Source organism: Phlebotomus papatasi, chromosome 3 (genome assembly GCF_024763615.1).
Source record: "Phlebotomus papatasi isolate M1 chromosome 3, Ppap_2.1, whole genome shotgun sequence".
NCBI lineage: Eukaryota > Metazoa > Arthropoda > Insecta > Diptera > Psychodidae > Phlebotomus > Phlebotomus papatasi.
Window position 1 is genome coordinate 24,714,380 of NC_077224.1, and position 18,829 is coordinate 24,733,208.

At 35.6% G+C, this 18,829-nt stretch overlaps 5 protein-coding genes across 5 annotated transcripts; all 5 read right to left on the reverse strand.

Annotated features, from left to right (window-relative positions):
- Positions 1-2,700: 2,700 nt before the first annotated feature.
- LOC129805222 (cytochrome P450 6a8-like) lies at positions 2,701-4,307 on the reverse strand. The gene is made up of 2 exons (XM_055852995.1): positions 3,182-4,307; positions 2,701-3,122 (listed from the first exon to the last, which is right to left on the reverse strand). Exons 1-2 carry the CDS (start codon positions 4,278-4,280, stop codon positions 2,701-2,703), a joined length of 1,521 nt encoding a protein of 506 aa, XP_055708970.1. The 5' UTR covers positions 4,281-4,307.
- A 2,221-nt stretch (positions 4,308-6,528) lies between these two features.
- LOC129808312 (cytochrome P450 6a8-like) lies at positions 6,529-8,833 on the reverse strand. Its single transcript, XM_055858152.1, has 2 exons — positions 7,133-8,833; positions 6,529-7,070 (listed from the first exon to the last, which is right to left on the reverse strand). Exons 1-2 carry the CDS (start codon positions 8,229-8,231, stop codon positions 6,649-6,651), a joined length of 1,521 nt encoding a protein of 506 aa, XP_055714127.1. The 5' UTR covers positions 8,232-8,833; the 3' UTR covers positions 6,529-6,648.
- A 1,897-nt stretch (positions 8,834-10,730) lies between these two features.
- On the reverse strand, positions 10,731-11,772 carry LOC129808319 (probable cytochrome P450 6a14). The gene has a single exon (XM_055858161.1). It carries the CDS (start codon positions 11,770-11,772, stop codon positions 11,356-11,358), a length of 417 nt encoding a protein of 138 aa, XP_055714136.1. The 3' UTR covers positions 10,731-11,355.
- LOC129808318 (cytochrome P450 6a9-like) lies at positions 11,772-13,292 on the reverse strand. Its single transcript, XM_055858160.1, has one exon. It carries the CDS (start codon positions 12,934-12,936, stop codon positions 11,827-11,829), a length of 1,110 nt encoding a protein of 369 aa, XP_055714135.1. The 5' UTR covers positions 12,937-13,292; the 3' UTR covers positions 11,772-11,826.
- Positions 13,293-16,686: 3,394 nt separating this feature from the next.
- LOC129808309 (cytochrome P450 6a8-like) lies at positions 16,687-18,587 on the reverse strand. The gene is made up of 2 exons (XM_055858149.1): positions 17,420-18,587; positions 16,687-17,356 (listed from the first exon to the last, which is right to left on the reverse strand). The coding sequence occupies exons 1-2, from the start codon at positions 18,516-18,518 to the stop codon at positions 16,935-16,937; spliced, it is 1,521 nt and encodes a 506-aa protein (XP_055714124.1). The 5' UTR covers positions 18,519-18,587; the 3' UTR covers positions 16,687-16,934.
- Positions 18,588-18,829: the final 242 nt, after the last annotated feature.

Consider the following 18,829-nt stretch of genomic DNA (forward strand, 5'->3'; position numbering starts at 1 on the left):
AAATTCCTCGAACCATTTCCAAATGGAAAAAATACAGAATTGTGTCGATTTTTAGTATTCTCTACTGAAAAACGTTCTGGATTGAGTGTATCTGGTTCTCAATTCCAAATCAGTTGTAATACTGCGATAACTCGTGGGCACTAAAATCTTTTTCTAACTAAAAAGATGTTAGAGTTGTGCCAAATAAACCTCAAATAAGCTTACTTTACGGGAAGTGGTACTTTGCCTCTTTAACTTGGAAAAAAATGCAGCTGCAGCACATCGTTTGGTTAAGGAGGTCTACGGTAATACTTCGGCAAACTTCTCTAAATTCTTATCGATCAAGATTTTTTGAAAAATTATCACTTAAGATTGAACAACATGGACAAGTGATCCATTAAATTTTGAAAAATCAATAAAATTGGTTACTTTTTTTAAATTTCAAGATCATCGGGAACTGGATTAAACTTTAGGTCTGAAGCCGGCATAACGGTGCAAGCCAAAATACCGAAAAGTCAAAACTCGAAGGGACAAAATCCGAAAGAGACTAAATACCGAATGGATTGAAATCCCGAAAAAAATCTGAAATAATTAAACGGTGATTGCACTTCCTTCTTTTGAGAATGCCACAATAAATGGCCTAATAACGCGTGAGAGGTCTACATTCACTTAATCTAACAGATATACATTTATCGATACTATCGATTCGATAGTGTCGAAAAGTTATTATTCCATCCCTGAAATAATTTTCCCGTAAAATCCCAAAACACTGAAAATTTCCCTTTGCTTAAAGCAAGCGCGGGTGCTGGAGGAGTATCTGTGACATTTTTGAGAATTCGGGATTTTTGCTTTCGGGAGCATTTCCGTATATTGTCTATTGGAACTGTGACGTTTGGAATTTTAGCTTTCGGAATTTCGACACATTTTTTTCCGTTCAGTAATAAACAACCTTTCGAAGTAACAAAGCCAATCCAAAACGCAGCCAAACTGATTTGAAAATCCGCCGGAAACCTAAAATGCAAGTTTAACGCTGATTCTTCTGCCATTTCGAATTTCGATATTCTTAACACTTCAATCGTCGACAATGTCAACAACGGTGTGCAAACGTTTGCTGCAAAAAGTGAATTTTTGTGCAGTTTTGTGGAATTTCAGAATGGCAGAACGTCTTAATTGCAATTTCATTAAAAGAAATGTCCTTTTGATGAACTTGCTCACTTTTGTGTAACTCGTCGGTTTAAACGTTCGAACGTTTAAACCGTCCGAACGTTCGGATTTTTCAGGTAAGTTCTATCTGATATAACCTGCGAATCGGTAAAGGACAAATCCTCAACCGGAGAGAGCTCCCAAATTGAACTAGAGATTTTGGGAGTTTAACGATTGCGACTTTGGTTTTCAAGATTAAGACCGGAACCTTGATAAGGCAAATATGCGCCATCCAAACCAATTTGTGTAGACTGGTTTAAACGTTTCAAAAAGTGCCGTATAAAACACTAAGGATAAGAAACATACTGGACGCCCAGAAACATTTAAAGGTGCTGAACTTCAAGAGTTGTTGGACTAAATAACAGTGAAACACTTCAGCAAATTCACAGAGCATTAAACATGACTCTTAAAGGAATTTGCAAACGGTTACATGCCATCGAAAAGGTTTCTTCCGATATTTTTCTTTTTTGGCAAAAAACAAGAAGTAGTATCCTTCACAAAATTTTTACAACTGATGAGTAGTGGAACCACTTCGAGAATTCAAAAAAAATCATGAGTTTCACCTGGAAAACCATTTTAGTCATAATCTCAATCTTAAACAGATCTCGAAAAATTAAAAAAAAAATGTAAATTATTGCGAACTCATAATTTTATGATTTTTCGATATTTCTTTAAGGTAAGAATTTAAGATTTCTGGAAGCTGCCCCTAAGTGTATGACTTCCTTAAGTGATGACTCCGCCCTACTGTAAGCTTCTAAAATCTGGAAAAACTGTCGACGGAGATTACTTCCAACGACTATACTTCAACAGGAAAATGCTCGAAAAACGATACAGATAGTTTAATGGCCGCGAACCAGTAATATTGAAGCATGACAATGCTCCATGCCCATCACCCAAGAGGACACCTTTTTCAAAAGCGTTGAAATTGGATGTCCTACTCCACTAATTCGCTAATTTCAAATCAGTAGAAAATTTGGGTGTGTCAATAGTTTCGATCCAAAGACGCTTCGTTTTATCGACGTAATATCCGCAAAAAGGTATTTTAACCAATTAGAAAAATATAGCAAGAATATTTTTGTAATGTTTAATGTAAATTCGAGTGAAACTTAAGCATTATTTTCTAATAACTATTCAAATATTCTAACTCAAAGCAAAGGAGAAAACTAATAGTGGAGAATGTGGAGAATAAATTCATATTGCATAAGAAATATTCAAATTATTCACTTCCCTTTTATAGCCAATTGCTCAACTATGAATATTAATTTTTCTATGAACAATACTATTATCATTTCTTAACGATTCTTCCAGAAGGAATGATTTGTAGACAAAATCAGTAATAACGAAGAAGTCCAGTTTACCTGTGTGATGAAAAGGGAGAGTAATGCAAAATGCTTTTTATTGTATAATTTCATCTGCACCACAAAGGTAAAAAGTTAAAAGATATTGTACAATGTAATGGAGTGATTCACAAAAGGAATACTTCTCAATTTGAGACGTTTGATATCATCAAGAGTTTATTTATTCGGAAACTCTCTTGAGAGTTAGCCACATACCTCCTTGAGGGGACATCGTAATGCTATTCTTCTTAAGAATAATCGGGTTGGGTGTCCGTGAGCAGGTTTCTATGAGGAAACTTTTTAAAACAGTCGCCAAGCCAACCCGAACCTGCATCATACCAAAACGAAGGCCTACGCAATTCCTCGGGCCATCTCCGAATGGTAAAAATGCAGCATTATGTCGATTTTTTGAATTTTCCACTGAAAATCGTTCTGGATCGAATTTGTCTGGATCTGGGAATATTTCTGGATCATTCTGGATTGCGTGGATTGGAATAATAACATTGAGATTTTTCTTCAAGACAAACTTAGTCCCAGGTACTTCATAATCAAGAGCGATGCGACGTGCCAAATTTCCCACTGATGGATATTTTCTTAACGTTTCTGAAATTATTTGCACTCGTTTTAAATATTCTACTTTTTATTATGTTTTTAGTACTTGCCATTGATAACCTGATCGAGATACGTCATTTCCATGGCTGCCTCGTAAGTAAATTCTGAATTATATTTAGCCAGAGTATCGACTACATTCTTCCGAGCTTTCTCTTGAATTTCCGGATTCTTTGCCATTTCGTATAAGGCAAATGTCATGGTAGTTGAACTTGTTTCATATCCCGCTAGAAAAAATGCTAGAGACTGAGCAGCAATCTCTTCTAAAGTCAATTTGCCTTCAGTGTCGATAGTATTGCCATCTAGGGTCCCACGATCCTTGATCTGCATCAATAAGTTTAAGAAGTCATTCCGTTGAACCCCATTCCCTTCTCGATACTTAACCGTATCAAATACAACTCCCCGGTAGAAGTCTGACACGTCTTTAGCTACTAATCTAACGTGCAATTTACGAGCCAATTTTGTGTGCGACTCTGCGAAGCTTAATTTTATATTTCGCCACCAACTCATTCCAAAAGCCTTATCACCGTAGATACGAAATTTGACATTAGGATCCTTGAGACTGTTGCAATCAAGTCCAAATGCACAAGAACCTATAACATCAGTACTAAAACGCGAAAGGTAATCCCTAACTTCAATCTCAGCTTTATCACTGATATTATCAAATAGAGTTTTATGAAGATTTTGAGCAACATCAATCACTGTCGGAAGCATCATCTTCATTCTGCCGCTGGTAAAGGTAGGTGATATCTTCGTTCGTAGAGTTTTCCACTTTTTTCCGTCAATATTGAATAGTGTTCCTGATATAGGGTCATCCTTGAGATTGTAGTACCGGGCTCGATCATGAAAATAGTGGAAGTCCTTTATTAATATTCTCTGTATGAGATCCAGATCTATAACAAGAACTTGTGGTGCTATTGTAACATAGAATCCCATGAAAGGGGCTTTTCCCTTGAATCTTTTGTAAAATTGTTGGAATAATTCCGTTGAATGCAACTTCGAACCCACTTGACCGATGTTGCCCCAGGGAAATCTTGGTTCTGCATACGGTACTCCAAGTTCCGCCCAGTAGGAGTACTTGCGCTTGATGAAGAAGTAAATCAGAACAACAAAACCTCCAATGAGAAACACAACATCACTCCACAGAATCATTCTCAATGTTTTTGATCTGTTATTTAAACAAGGTGCAAAATTTTTCGCATGGTAGAAATGCAAATGACTAAAAATTTCGGCGATTTTGAGCTTTTATACTCTTTCACACGAACGTCAATTAGGTAACCAGTTTTAGAGGTGAGGTTTTGGAAGACGCTCAAGTCTTATCATTATCTTCACACTTTGGCTATAACTGTGAGACTAAAAAAATATTCTTGTGAGTCTCTTGTCTTCGTTACACTGAGATTATGTGGGGAGTTTTACCAATTCATTCCAAAATGATAATAAATCGTATCGTAGGGGAAGACTTTAAAGCTTCGCACATACTCTTACTTCGAACTCTTCATATTTTTGTCTTATCCCTTTAGTGAATTTGACTTTTTTCAAGAAATATGTGAATATAGAATGGCTTATTAAAATTTCTAGTTCACATTAATTAAAACAATATAGGAAAAATATAAGCTTTTCCTATCATTTTACTGATTTTACTAATCAATTCCAAAATAAAGAAAAATAAAATTCGCTTACTATATGTTCAGAATTGAAATTTCTAATTATTTTGCAAGACATTTTATTTATTTTTAATGGAAAAGCTAAAAATGAATTTAATTAGATAATTGAAATTTTCCGAAAAATTAAAACCCTAATCTGCTAGAAAATGTAAACAAGGAGGGGAAGTTGTCAAATTATTATATGTACGCAGCCTAAATTTGTGAGAGGAGAAAAAGGAAAGGAAAATTGTGAAGTGGAAAAAGGTGAATAATTTGAATAGGAAAAAGGATAGTGAGGAGTTTGTGAAAGGGAAAAACGGAAGAACATTTGTGGAAAATAAAGAAGTGGTGGTGGAAAGGAAAATACGTCGTTTTATTCAGCAAGCCGGAATATCAGCAAGTCGTCAAGGTCGAAAAGGTCATCCCAAGATCGCAGAAGAAAACAGCTGGAAAAGCGCGCTTTCGATCCGGATATCGCCCCCATAGAGAACTAATCAAAGTCTCTTTCTAAGCTTTCTAATTTTAGGTTTGTGGTTTGAGAAGATCTCTGTGAGCTGAGGACAACGTCCAATTAATTTACTAATTTCAATCTTCAACTATATTTTAGGTTTGTAACCTCTACAACCTCAGTAAGACACTTCCGGACTTCCGGACAATCAACTAATTTATTAAAATTGTGTCTTCAATTATATTTTAGGTAATTTACCCTACACTATAAGATATTTCTTTGAATTTATTTAATCGGTTTCTGTTTAGTCGAGTATTATTATTGATAACGGTCTCACAAAAGATCATAAATGATCCCGAAAGAGATTTTCTTCTCAAAACCTTCTACATTAAAAGTAAAAAGGCTTAGAGTTAAATGGCAGAAGACTCGTCCAATAAAAAACTCTCTTGTGGGAAGGCCTACAGTGTCGGCCAAAAGTTCCTTGACAAACACATGTTCGAGAAACCAGGTGGAAAAAATCATAGAAAAAAGTTCTCAAAATTTTTCTTTTTGCAAATGAGTTGCTTGTAATCCGTAGATGTTATTTATGTATTTAAAAAAATCAATTTGTTTCATATCAAAAATAATAGTTTTCCCAAAATTAAGCATTTTTCATCGGCCAAAAGTTTCTTGACACATTCGTAAAAATCAGTGATAAACCCAGATAAGGTTATGGTGGCTGAAATTCTTTACAGGCGACCTCGAAATGCGTGCAACTCGGGGTGCTTGCAACTCGGAATGCGTGAAAATTCAATTGAGAGTTGAATTTTGGGAGTATAGAATCGCGTCGGATAATCTGTTTCTCGGTCGAAATGGATAAAATTGGCTCGACGCGATTCTTTAGCCCAAGATTCAACTCCCATTTTCACACTCGAATTTTCACGCGTTCCGAGTTGCAAGCACCCCGAATTGCACGCATTTCGAGGTCACCTGTAAAGAATATCAGCTACCATAAGCTTATCTGGGCTTATCACTGGTCATTTTCTATTTTAAATAGTCTGAGTGGGGAAGACCAACAAAAGAAAAGTTCATTGAAATCGGTTAATACACATTAGAGATAGAGTCCGATCCATATGGATATAGTAAGGGTCGGGGTACAGTGTGTTGAAATAGATACAGATTGGAGTCATTGTTAGAATAACACTAAAATTTGATTAAAATCGCTTCATTAAAACAAAACTGCAATCCAGTCAAGACGTTCTTAAATGTAGCTCAGGTCAGGGAACATCGAGGGAGGAGTGCGACTCACACTATTGGAAAGGTCTCGACATCAGTTACAATATACTCAAATTTAATGAAATTTTAAGAATTTACATCACAATACAAAATTATAAAAATTTATATGGAATAATTTTCTCCTATAGAAAACTTTCCCTCATCATCAGTTAATTCATATTGAAATCCTCTTCAACTTTAGCCACATACCACCTTGCGCGGTCAACGTTATGTTATCTTTCTGAAGAATTACCGGGTTGGGTGTCCGTGAGCAAGTTTCAATGAGGAAACTCCTCAGAACAGTCGCCAAGCCAACACGAACCTGCATCATACCAAAACGCAGGCCTATGCAATTCCTCGGACCATCTCCGAATGGCAAAAATGCAGCATTGTGACGATTTTTGGAATTCTCCACTGAAAATCGTTCCGGATCGAATTTATCTGGATCTGGAAATATTTCCGGATCATTTTGTATTGCATGGATGGGTATAATAACGCTGAGACCCTTCTTCAGAACAAACTTAGTCCCAGGTACTTCATAATCTTGAGTAACGCGACGAGTTAAGCTCCCAACTGATGGGTATATTCTTAACGTTTCTGAAATTGTAGTTATATATATTATATTACACTATCTTTAGGGAGAATTTCAATATATTTACCATTAATGACCTGATCGAGATAAGTCATTTCCATTGCTGCTTCATAAGTAAATTCACCATTATATTTAGCCAGAGTGTCGACTACATTCCTCCGGGCTTTTTCTTGAATTTCCGGATTCTTTGCCATTTCGTATAAGGCAAACGTCATTGTAGTTGAACTTGTCTCGTATCCTGCTAGGAAAAAGACAAAGGATTGGGCAGCAATCTCTTCCAAAGTCAATCTCCCTTCATTGTCAATAGGATCGCCATCTAGGTTCCCACGATTCTTGATCTGCATCAACAAGTTCAAGAAATCATTTCGTTGCACGCCTTTCTCTTCTCGATAATTAACAGTATCAAAGACTACACCTCGGTAGAAATCAGATACATCCTTATCAATTGCTCTGATATGTAATTTCCGAGAAAGTTCAACAAAAGATGATGCGAAGTTTACGACTATATTCTTCAACCAGCTCATACGAACTGCTTTATTACCGTAGATACGAAATTTCGCATTAGGATCCTTGAGACTATTGCAATCAAGGCCAAATGCACAAGAACCTATAACATCAGTACTGAAACGCGAAAGATAATCCTTAATTTCAACTTCAGCCCTATCGCCGATCCTTTCAAATAGAGTTTTATGGAAGTTTTGCGCAACATCAATCACTGTCGGAAGCATCATCTTCATTCTGCCGCTGGTAAATGTAGGTGAGATCTTAGTTCTTAGGGTTCTCCACATCTCACCTTCGATGCTGAAGAGAGTACCCGATATAGGATCATCCTTGAGGTTATAGTACCGGGCCCGATCATGAAAGTTATGGAAATCCTTTATTAGGATTCTCTGAATAAGATCAAGGTCCATGAGAAACACTTGTGGGGCTATTGTTGCGTAAAACCCCATTAAAGGAGCTTTCCCTTTAAATCTTTTGTAGAATTGTTGGAACAATTCTGTTGAATGCAACTTCGATCCCACTTGACCGATATTGCCCCAAGGAAAGCTTGGTTCTGCATAAGGTACTCCAAGTTCCGCCCAGTAGGAGTACTTGCGTTTGAAGTAGAAATAAACGAGCACAACGAATCCTCCAACGAGAAACACAACATCACTCCACATAATCATTCTAAATTGCTTTAGTCAACTTTATTAGACACTGAAGACTTAATAATTATCGAATACGGTTTTGCTGGAAATGACTCGAAATTTGACTGTTTTCTGAGCTTTTATACTCATAAAGATTACCAGCAATTACTTGATCTTATATATGAATGAGACCTTTGTCAGACACTCAAGTCTTATCAAAACTCGAATGCTGTGGCTGTTGTAACGCTACAATCCAAAAAACCCTCCATAATTTCATTATCCCATTTGAGAAGATAAAGATCATATATCTCCCGATCCTTCTCTATCCTAGCTGTATCGAGTAGATGTGCTACTGTGGAAACTTGTTATTACTGTTGGGGTGGCTCTGTGAAACCAGTAATGTGGCACTACCGATCGTTGCGGAGATCGGTGGTGCTCCACAAAAGTTCCAGTCCTTTCCAAAATTTGCTTCCGCTTCCACCACATATCTAAGACAATGTTTTTTCCTAGGTGTTTTTTATTACGACTCACATTAATTTTAACTTGTTTTTTTCTATTAGTTTTCAGAAATTAAGGATTAATTTCGGATTCTATAACGCAACTGCCTTAAAAGTTCTTATACATAAAGACTATAGTGCACTATCAGCATGATAGCACATTTCAATTAGTCAAAAGCACTTGTTAACATTTTGTGTATGTATTAAACTGTTAGAAGATAGTACTTTCATTTCAATGTTTATTGATTCAACAAGTACAACAATAAGCTTTAGACGATTTGTTTCTTATCTATTAGTCATCTCAGACAATATTATCTGCCCCTAGATAATACTGCAGTATTATTTGTTGCTGAATTAAAGGAACTTATAAACTCTTATTCTTGTTCACCAGTTCAGTTTTATAGTTGTTTGGTTATACCAAAAAAATAGTATTACTCCACTACTTGGACTTAACGTCGAGCATTTCTTCACTGTGCAAGGATCCCTACCCTATAGTAGGGGAGACTGGGGCAAAAAGTAACAAAACGGATATTTTATTTTTTTACAAGCTACCGTAGCGCCCCAGAAATTTCTAATTAATGCAGTTTATAGGAAATTTATTGCTCTACAACTTTATGCAAGTAATTTTCCTCTATTTTGTAAGGAAATACATTTATCGAGCTGTTTTCTAAAAGGTAATTTTGTGACTATTCTCAAAAATGCTGGGGCAAATAGTACCAGGGGTGACATGATAACTTATTTTCGATACTATCGACTGTCGATTCTGAAAAATTTAAACGATAGCTGCACTCCCTGTAACTAACATAGATATATATCAACAGTCTCATTCTTTTAAGAATGTCGCATTAAATGACCCAATAATCCGTAAAAAGTCGACATTCACTTAATCTAACAGATATAGATTTATCGATTCTATCGATTCGATAGCGTCGAAAAGTTATCATTCCACCCCAGGTATGGGATATTATCACATTTTGATTTGCTTTATTACGAGCTTTCGTAAATTTAGAAAAATAGCTAGGTGACATATTTTCATAGGAAATTTATTCCTCTACACCTTTGTAAAACACCGTTATCTCTATCTGAACGAGGAAAGCGCTTTTCAAGCTATTTTAGAAACACACAAGAGACTGCTAATCATTTGACCAATGAAAACAAAAAGCGGCGAGATGCGGAAATGATGTTTCTTCTCGCCGTGAGACGTCGGAAATTGCTTCGGTCTTTGTTACTTTTTGCTACATACCTTTTGTTACTTTTTACCCCAAGTGGTAATTTTTAATAAAAGGATTTCTGGAGAAAAGAACCTTTATAAAATTCTAAAACAGATTGTGGTTTCGTATTCAAAGAATCCAAATCATTTAGGGAATACTTACCAGTTCATCAATTTTGGAAAATAAAGGTAAAAATTGATATTTGTTGCACGGAAAACATTTCAAAAATAGGGCTAAAAATTTCAATGTTTTTTTTTTATTTTCTGAATTCCTTGTTCGAATTCCAAGAAACTTACTACTTTGAAGAAGTTCTATGGAGACCATCTATGGAAAAAAATTCAAGCCGCTATCTCTTTTATCTTGGAAGATATAGAATTTTCAAATTTTCAATTTGTGACTTTTTACCCCAGTCTGCCCCACTTATGAATTTATATAGGTATCGTTCAAAGTCTCGTTCTCTGAAGTCTTATATCTAATAGAAAAATAGCAGTGTTAACAACTATCTCATACTTACGATTTCCAAAGTTCACCCTACATTAACATTAGAAAAAATTGATTTAGGGGAAACTGGGGCAGTATTGAGCACTGGGCAGCAGCGAACATTGTGATTTTTAATTAGATATTAGACTTCAGAGGAAGATACCTGTATTAATTCATAGATACTATAGGGATGCTTGTCCACTGAAGAAATGATCATCGTAGTCCAAGTACTTCAGAAATAAAAATAAATGTTCGGTTCTACCCCATGTTCTGTGGCGCCTCAGTTTCCCATAATATTTTAATAAACCAGCATTTACTCTAAAAATTGAAGCACTGTAAATTGAAATAAATATTTTACTGCTAACATTATTATTAGTACTATTTTATTAAATATTAAAATAAAAAGGCATATTTTTTAATTGTTTTTTACTTATACAAGTTTATAATTTTTCTTATATGAAACTGTAGTCAAATAAAACAGCTGTAAAGAACTTTAGTGAAAATTGCACTAATTATTTAAATTCGGACATCAGGTGAATTCTGTCTATTAAAAATATAACAACTTGCATAAGGTGCAGATTAATGTATCAAATTTATCCTAACCCGAAAGGGAAGTGAAAATTGTTAATGGATAGTCAAATTATTATATTGCATAAGCAATATGCAAATTACTCACCTCTCGCAATTTACTGTGAATTACTCAACAATGGATATTGATTTTCCTGTTTAATTGTATTATCATTTCTAAAAGACTTTTCCAGGCAAAACAATTAGTACAGCAAAGCGGATGAAAGAGCATAATGTTAATGTCCGATTTATGCAATGAATGAAGAGGAAGAAATGCAAGACATTTCATTTTATTTTCAAATTCATTCATCACCACAAAACTAAATTATTAAACTTTGAGCGAGGTATGTGAGTAATTTTCTCACGGAAGTTCCTTTCTAGAAAAACTTTTCCTCATCATGTGTTTATTCATTTGGAAACACTCTTGAAAGTCAACCACATACCTCCTTGAGGGGATAACGTAAAACTATCCTTGCGAAGAATGACTGGATCGGGTGTCCGTGAGCAAGTTTCAATGCGAAAACTCCTCAGAACAGTCGCCAAGCCAACCCGAACCTGCATCATACCAAAACGAAGGCCTACGCAATTCCTAGGACCATCTCCAAATGCCAAAAATGCAGCACTGTGACGATTTTTGGAATTCTCCACTGAAAATCGTTCTGGATCGAATTTGTCTGGATCTGGAAATATTTCCGGATCATTCTGGATTGCGTAGGTGGGTATAACAACATTTAGATTTCTCTTCAGGACAAACTTAGTTCCAGGCACTTCATAATCATGAGCGGTGCGACGTGTTAAGCTCCCTACTGATGGATACTTTCTCATTGTCTCTGAAATATTTACATTCATATTAAAATTCTGTTTTTATACATAATCTTCTCAATATTTATCATTGATAACCTGGTCGAGATAAGTCATTTCCATGGCTGCTTCATAAGTTATTTCTCCATTATATTTAGCCAGAGTTTCAACGACATTCCTTCGGGCTTTTTCTTGAATTTCCGGATTCTTTGCCATTTCGTACAAGGCAAATGTCATGGTAGTTGAACTTGTTTCGTATCCCGCCAGGAAAAAGGCAAAAGATAAGGCAGCAATCTCTTCTAAAGTTAATTTGCCTTCATTGTTGATAATATCGCCATCTAGGTTTCCGCGATCTTTGATCTGCATTAATAAGTTCAAGAAGTCATTCCGTTGAACCTTATTTTCTTCTCGATACTTAACCGTATCAAATACAACACCCCGGTAGAAATCCGACACGTCCTTATCAATTGTTGTAATATGCAACTTACGAGCCAGTTCCTTGTGAGATTCCGCGAAGCTTATCTTTATATTCCTCCACCAATTTACAGTGAAATTTTTATCACCGTAGATACGAAATTTCGCATTAGGATCCTTGAGGCTATTGCAATCAAGTCCAAATGCACAAGAACCTATAACATCAGTACTGAATCGCGATAGATAATCTTTAATTTCAATTTCTGCCTTATCGCCTATTCTTTCAAATAAAGTTTTATGGAAATTTTGAGCAACATCAATTACTGTCGGAAGCATCATCTTCATTCTGCCACTGGTAAATGTAGGTGAGATCTTAGCTCTTAGGGTTCTCCACATCTCACCGTCAATATTGAAAAGAGTACCCGATATAGGATCATCCTCGAGGTTGTAGTACCGGGCCCGATCATGAAAGTTATGGAAATCCTTTATTAGAATTCTCTGGATAAGATCCAAATCCATAACAAGAACTTGCGGGGCTATTGTAACATAGAATCCCATGAAGGGGGCTTTCCCCTTGAATCTTTTGTAAAACTCCTGGAACAATTCCGTTGAATGCAACTTCGATCCCACTTGACCGATATTTCCCCAAGGGATACTTGGTTTAGCATAAGGTACTCCAAGTTCCGCCCAGTAGGAGTACTTGCGCTTGAAGAAGAAATAAACGAGAATAACAAATCCTCCAACCAGAAACACAACATCACTCCACAGAATCATTCCAAATGATTTTTTTTAATTTACTATCTTAACACTTGGCAAATTTTTCGCATGGTCGGAATGCAAATGATTAAAAATTCCGGTGATTCTGAGCATTTATACTCGTTCACACAAAAGCAATTTGGCAATCTGTCTTGTAGATCTAACTTTAGGGAAGCTCTTGAGTTTTTATCTTTATGTACACGCGCTTTTGTCTATAACGAGATCCATCGAAAGTATTCTTACATCTTATAATACACTTTTCATTAGAGATAGCACTCTCACTTTTTGCTTTATTTAATTTATTTACAGTACCAAATATAAAAGTCAACTTCGGATTATTTATTTCGCAAAAGAACTGATTTAATGCTTCTTTACTCGTACTTTTTTCACTGATACGGCAGTTTCTTAGTATGACTCGTGTTTAAGATTTAACTCCAGGAGTTTGACAAATAGGGGGAGGCTTTGATCGTTCGCACATACGCTACCTTCAGACACTTCATATTTCTCCCATATTCCTTTATGAATCTCACATATGGCTATATATTGTAATAGCTAACCTTAAATCCCACCTTTCCTGAAAAAATTGAGAGTCTAATCCTTTTTTCCTAGTTTCAGGAAGCAAAAAATAAAAACAGGTCCAAAACTGTAATTTTTCTGTGCAATATTTCATACGATTGTGCAGAATTAATATCACTTTTCTGAAAAACTACTATCACAGAGGGTAGAGGGGTTATTAGGAATCAGATTTATGTAAAAATCTTTTAGGCTGAACAGGCACTTTTTGTGGGTGGAACAAAATTCACAAACTTGACTCAGATTCATCGATCGCACATAGAAGACATGGCTTCTCTCCCATTTTCCAAGAAACTTCATTTTAGATGCGATCCCTCATATTCACATCTATTGTAATCTACCGATTTGATCCACCACTAAAAAGCAAAACTTAAAAATCGTAAAGTTGATAAACAAGAAGTAATTTGACTCAAATAGGCTGCAGTTGAGTAATTATTAAGCAATTTTGCATTTCTTTGGTATAAAAATATTTTTCAAGCTTGCACAAACTGAATGTGCAATGAAAGAATCACATCTGCAATAAGCTCATACAGTTTACAACTGGTTTTTGACAATCTTTGACATAACCTCACTATATTGTGTTGTTTTGCATTACAAAGAAAAGAAATTGTCCGTAAGAAGATGTTTTGTGAAAATTTTAGCCTGTTCTTCACCTGCTGAAGCTCAATATCTGTGCTAAATCCCGATTCCTGCAGCTGCAGGAACAGAGAAATCTTCAATGATGCGCATTCAAACGTTTTTGTGCATATCCGGCTCCGTGGAGGAATGGTGGAATCTTGTGTGGTCTTCTCGCTTGCAGAGTTTTAGTCAATTTTTAGCTTTAAAAACTTATTGATTCGTGTAAATTTAGTGATATTTGGACTTTTCAAGAAAGTATTCATCAGATTTAACCGTTTCCGGAGTGAAATTCTCGTAGAATCAAGCAAAAAAATGGTTTTTAATGTCAATAAAACATCTCTCAGAAAAGTTCCAAAAAAGTGATATTAAAATGTTTTATTTCTTATAAAAATGGTTTAATCAAGTAGATTAGAGTTCCCTTTAAACAATGATGTGCAACTTTTAGTGTCCGGTGCAAAATTTACGGTGAAAATGGGGTGTTCAATGATGACGTGAATCATGTGCGATAATAGAAACTTGATTCATCTATCGGACAAATCGCCATTAAATTTTCATTTTCCTCTGGAGGAAAATCTAATGATTTCCTGGGATTTTGTTTAGTGGGATTATGAACCTTATAAGTAAGACATTTTTTTGGCATAGTTGGAGAATCCATACAGTTTGCATGGTAGTCAGAAAAAATCACTGAACTTGAACATCATTTTTGTGTGCGAAAGTTCAAAGCCTCCCCCTACCAGTTAGATGCTATCAGGGTGGAAGACTTCGTAAAACCGACGCAGACCGTTGTCTGTAACTCGCCAACACATAACTGAGACATAATCAGAATAACTTTATGTCAATGAATCAGCGTTGCAAGATAATTGACTTTGCCAGAGAAAGGGATGCAAGACTGATAACGACTGTGTTGTCAAATTTGAGTTATTAACCTTAATGGAATTAGCAAATTTTCACTTCTCAATAATTCTAATAAAATCCTTGTTTAAAAGACTATAATCAACGGAATCTAAAAAGCTACCGCTTAAGTTCAATTATAAACAATCCAGAGGCGAATGAGATCAACATTTAAGAATTGTATGTAAGTAGATCTGTAATGAGTTATCGAAAATAGCTAGAATCCTATAATCGAGGGTTTTCATAAACCCTGCAATATTAATAAACAAATAAAAAACTACAGTGTTTTAAATATAATGGATTATTTATCTATAATATTAAATCTTGAATCAAAATCATCAAAATTTTCTGGCAAATCTTGGATTTAAAATGAAAGGAGTAGGGCTATAGAGTTATACCTTAGCTCTGAAATAAAATTATAAAGGTCTCATGAAATGCAGTGTGATTTGAAAAGCCAGATATGGAAAGTAAACTGTATAACTAAACGCTTTGAATTTTGGACAAGTCTACAAGGCAGGGGTACGTAAGAACCGTTTGAAACCGAATAAACGTCAAAATAAGTCTGTTGATATAGCGCATTGACCATTGACGTAAAAGTTTCATTTGACATTTGTTCGGTTTCAATCGGTTCTTGCACACCTCTACTATAAGGGAAATATTAATCACTGAATCCATAATTGTGGGGCCCAAGGCGTCAAAAAATATATCTTCCGGAACTAAATGAAACGAAGCCTTGAAGTTAAGCTTCAGAGATGCCTAATGCAAAAACACCATTTTCATGAATCATTTATCATATCTATACGTTCATTTCTCTATTCAGTGTATTTACTATTCTAAATTCTACTATTGCAATTCTATCATTCTGAAATACACACTTGCGGTAAAGCGTACGACTTATTCGACGATCGTTAAACCAGTCAACGGCTGAACCCATCATCCTTAATCATTCGTTCTTATACGGGCTTCAGACCTAAGACTTAGCCATATGGCTTAACCGATTTGACTTAGGATGCGATTATTAAGGACTAATAATTATGATTTCCAAGGGGGGAAATCAGTATTTGGAAAATAAAGAAGACGTCTTTCTTTTTGCGATGTCCACTTAATTCAATCTTTCTTCCTATTGATACATGATATTTATATGATTGCTCTCCCTTCGATCTTCTTTGTCCTTTATCAGATATCTATTTTTAGAATTTTATGATCTTATGCCGATTTGAGTTTCGCAAGATGTACAAATGTCCTTTCCTAATCAAGGTAATATAAACATTGTGATTTTTTGTCAATTGAACATCAAAGAGTGATCCATATAAGCCGAAACTTTGAAAGATAAACATTCTCAGAAAAATTAATATAAACGTTTCCACATACTTATGTCGATTCCAAAATGAGGACACTTAATATATGATTTATGATCGTGAGATCTAGTTAAATGACCTATTAGATTCTGAAATAGCAATAAAATTGGTTGCCATTTGGGATTCTGAGACCTTCGGGAACTAGTCCCCGAACCTATAGCCTGAAGACTGCTTTGTAATACGACCAAACCCAATAACATAAGCAGTTCCTGAAGGTTGCTGGAGATTTCGCTTAACTTAAACATCAATGAGTGAGTATCAGTCGACAAGGACAGATTATTCTGGAGGTAGTCGAAAGAGGAGTGGCATCTCTAGTACTCGACAATCATTTTTAAAGTTGGAATGTTATTTATTTGAGCTCCATTAGAACTTACATCATTCAGAATGATTTTGAGATAAAACCATAAGACAGTATAATGATATTGTCCGGTATAATTTTGTGATAAAAAGAGAAAAGAGAAATTCCTTTTTATCTTAAAAATAAATCCTCACAACAAAATTAAATGAACAAAAATTTAAAGAAATTAGAATAAATGTGTAATATTCCAATAAGGTTTTTCATGAAGTTCCATTTATTTATTCAGAAACCCTCCTAAGCGTTAGCCACATACCTCCCTCAGGCGACATCGTAAAACTATCCTTTTGCAGAACTATAGGATCAGGTGTCCGTGAGCAGGTTCCTATATTGAAACTCCTTAGAACAGTCGCCAAGCCAACCCGAACCTGCATCATACCAAAACGAAGGCCTACGCAATTCCTCGGACCATCCCCAAATGGCAAAAATGCAGCACTGTGACGATTTTTTGAATTTTCCACTGAAAAACGTTCTGGATCAAATTTATCTGGATTTTCATAAATATCTGGATCATTCTGGATTGCATGGACGGGTATAATCACATTGATATATTTCTTCAAAACAAACTTAGTCCCAGGCACTTGATAATCTTGAGTGATGCGACGAGCTAAGTTTCCCACTGCCGGATATTTTCTCAACGTTTCTGAAATTGTTTGTACTCGTATTAAAAATTCTAGTTTTTAAATATAATGTTCATTACACTTACCATTGATAACCTGATCAAGATATGTCATCTGCATAGCTGCCTCATAGGTTATTTCTCCGTTGTGTTTAGCAAGAGTCTGGACTACATTCCTCCGAGCTTTTTCCTGAATTTCCGGATGTTTTGCCATTTCGTATAAGGCAAATGTCATTGTAGTTGAACTTGTCTCGTATCCCGCCAGGAAAAATGCTAAAGACATTGCTGCAATCTCATCCAAAGTCAATTTGCCTTCAGTGTCGACAGTGTTGCCATCTAGGTTTCCGTGATCCTTGATCTGCATCAACAAGTTCAAGAAATCACTTCGTTTGACCTCATTTTCTTCTCGATACTTAACAGTATCGAAAACTACACCTCGGTAAAAATCGGATACATCCTTATCAATTAAGAGTATGTGCAATTTTCGCGCCAATTCCATGTACGATTGAGCAAAGTTTAATTTTATATTTTTCCACCAACTCATTCCAAAAGCCTTATCACCGTAAATGCGGAACTTTACATTGGGATCCTTGAGGCTATTGCAATCAAGTCCAAATGCACAAGAACCTATAACATCAGTACTGAAACGCGAAAGATAATCTTTAATTTCAATCTCAGCTTTATCACCGATTTTCTCAAATAGAGTTTTATGGAAGTTTTGAGCAACATCAATCACTGTCGGAAGCATCATCTTCATTTTCCCACTGGTAAAGGTAGGTGAGATCTTAGCTCTTAGGGTCCTCCACTTCTCACCGTCAATATTGAAGAGAGTTCCTGATATAGGATCATCCTTGAGGTTGTAGTACCGGGCCCGATCATGGAAGTAGTGGAAATCCTTTATTAGAATTGTCTGAATAAGATTCAGATCTATAACAAGAACTTGCGGGGCAATTGTAGCGTAAAATCCCATGAAAGGGGCTTTTCCCTTGAATCTTTTGTAGAACTCCTGGAACAACTCCGTTGAATGCAACTTCGATCCCACTTGACCGATATTTCCCCAAGGGATACTTGGTTCAGCATAAGGTACTCCAAGTTCTGCCCAGTAGGAGAATTTGCGTTTGAAGAAGAAATAAAGGAGTATAACAAAACCTCCAAATATCAACGCAGCATCACTCCACAAAATCATTCTCTATGATTTCAATTTGTTATTTTAAAACGAAACTACATTTATCGTACGGTCAGAATGCAAATGACTGAAAATTCCGCAGTTTCTATGCTTTTATACTCATTCACACAAACAGGAATTTGGCAATATCTTCTAAAGAGGAAACATTTGAAAGATGCTCGTCTTATCATTAATTCGGTTTTGTCAGTAACGAAGACAACCTAAAGTTGTATTATGAATACTTTTGAGATCTTTTCATTAAGACTCACTATGTCTTAATTCTAGAATATTTCAATATATTAAAATATTCATAATCTTATACTCATACAGCT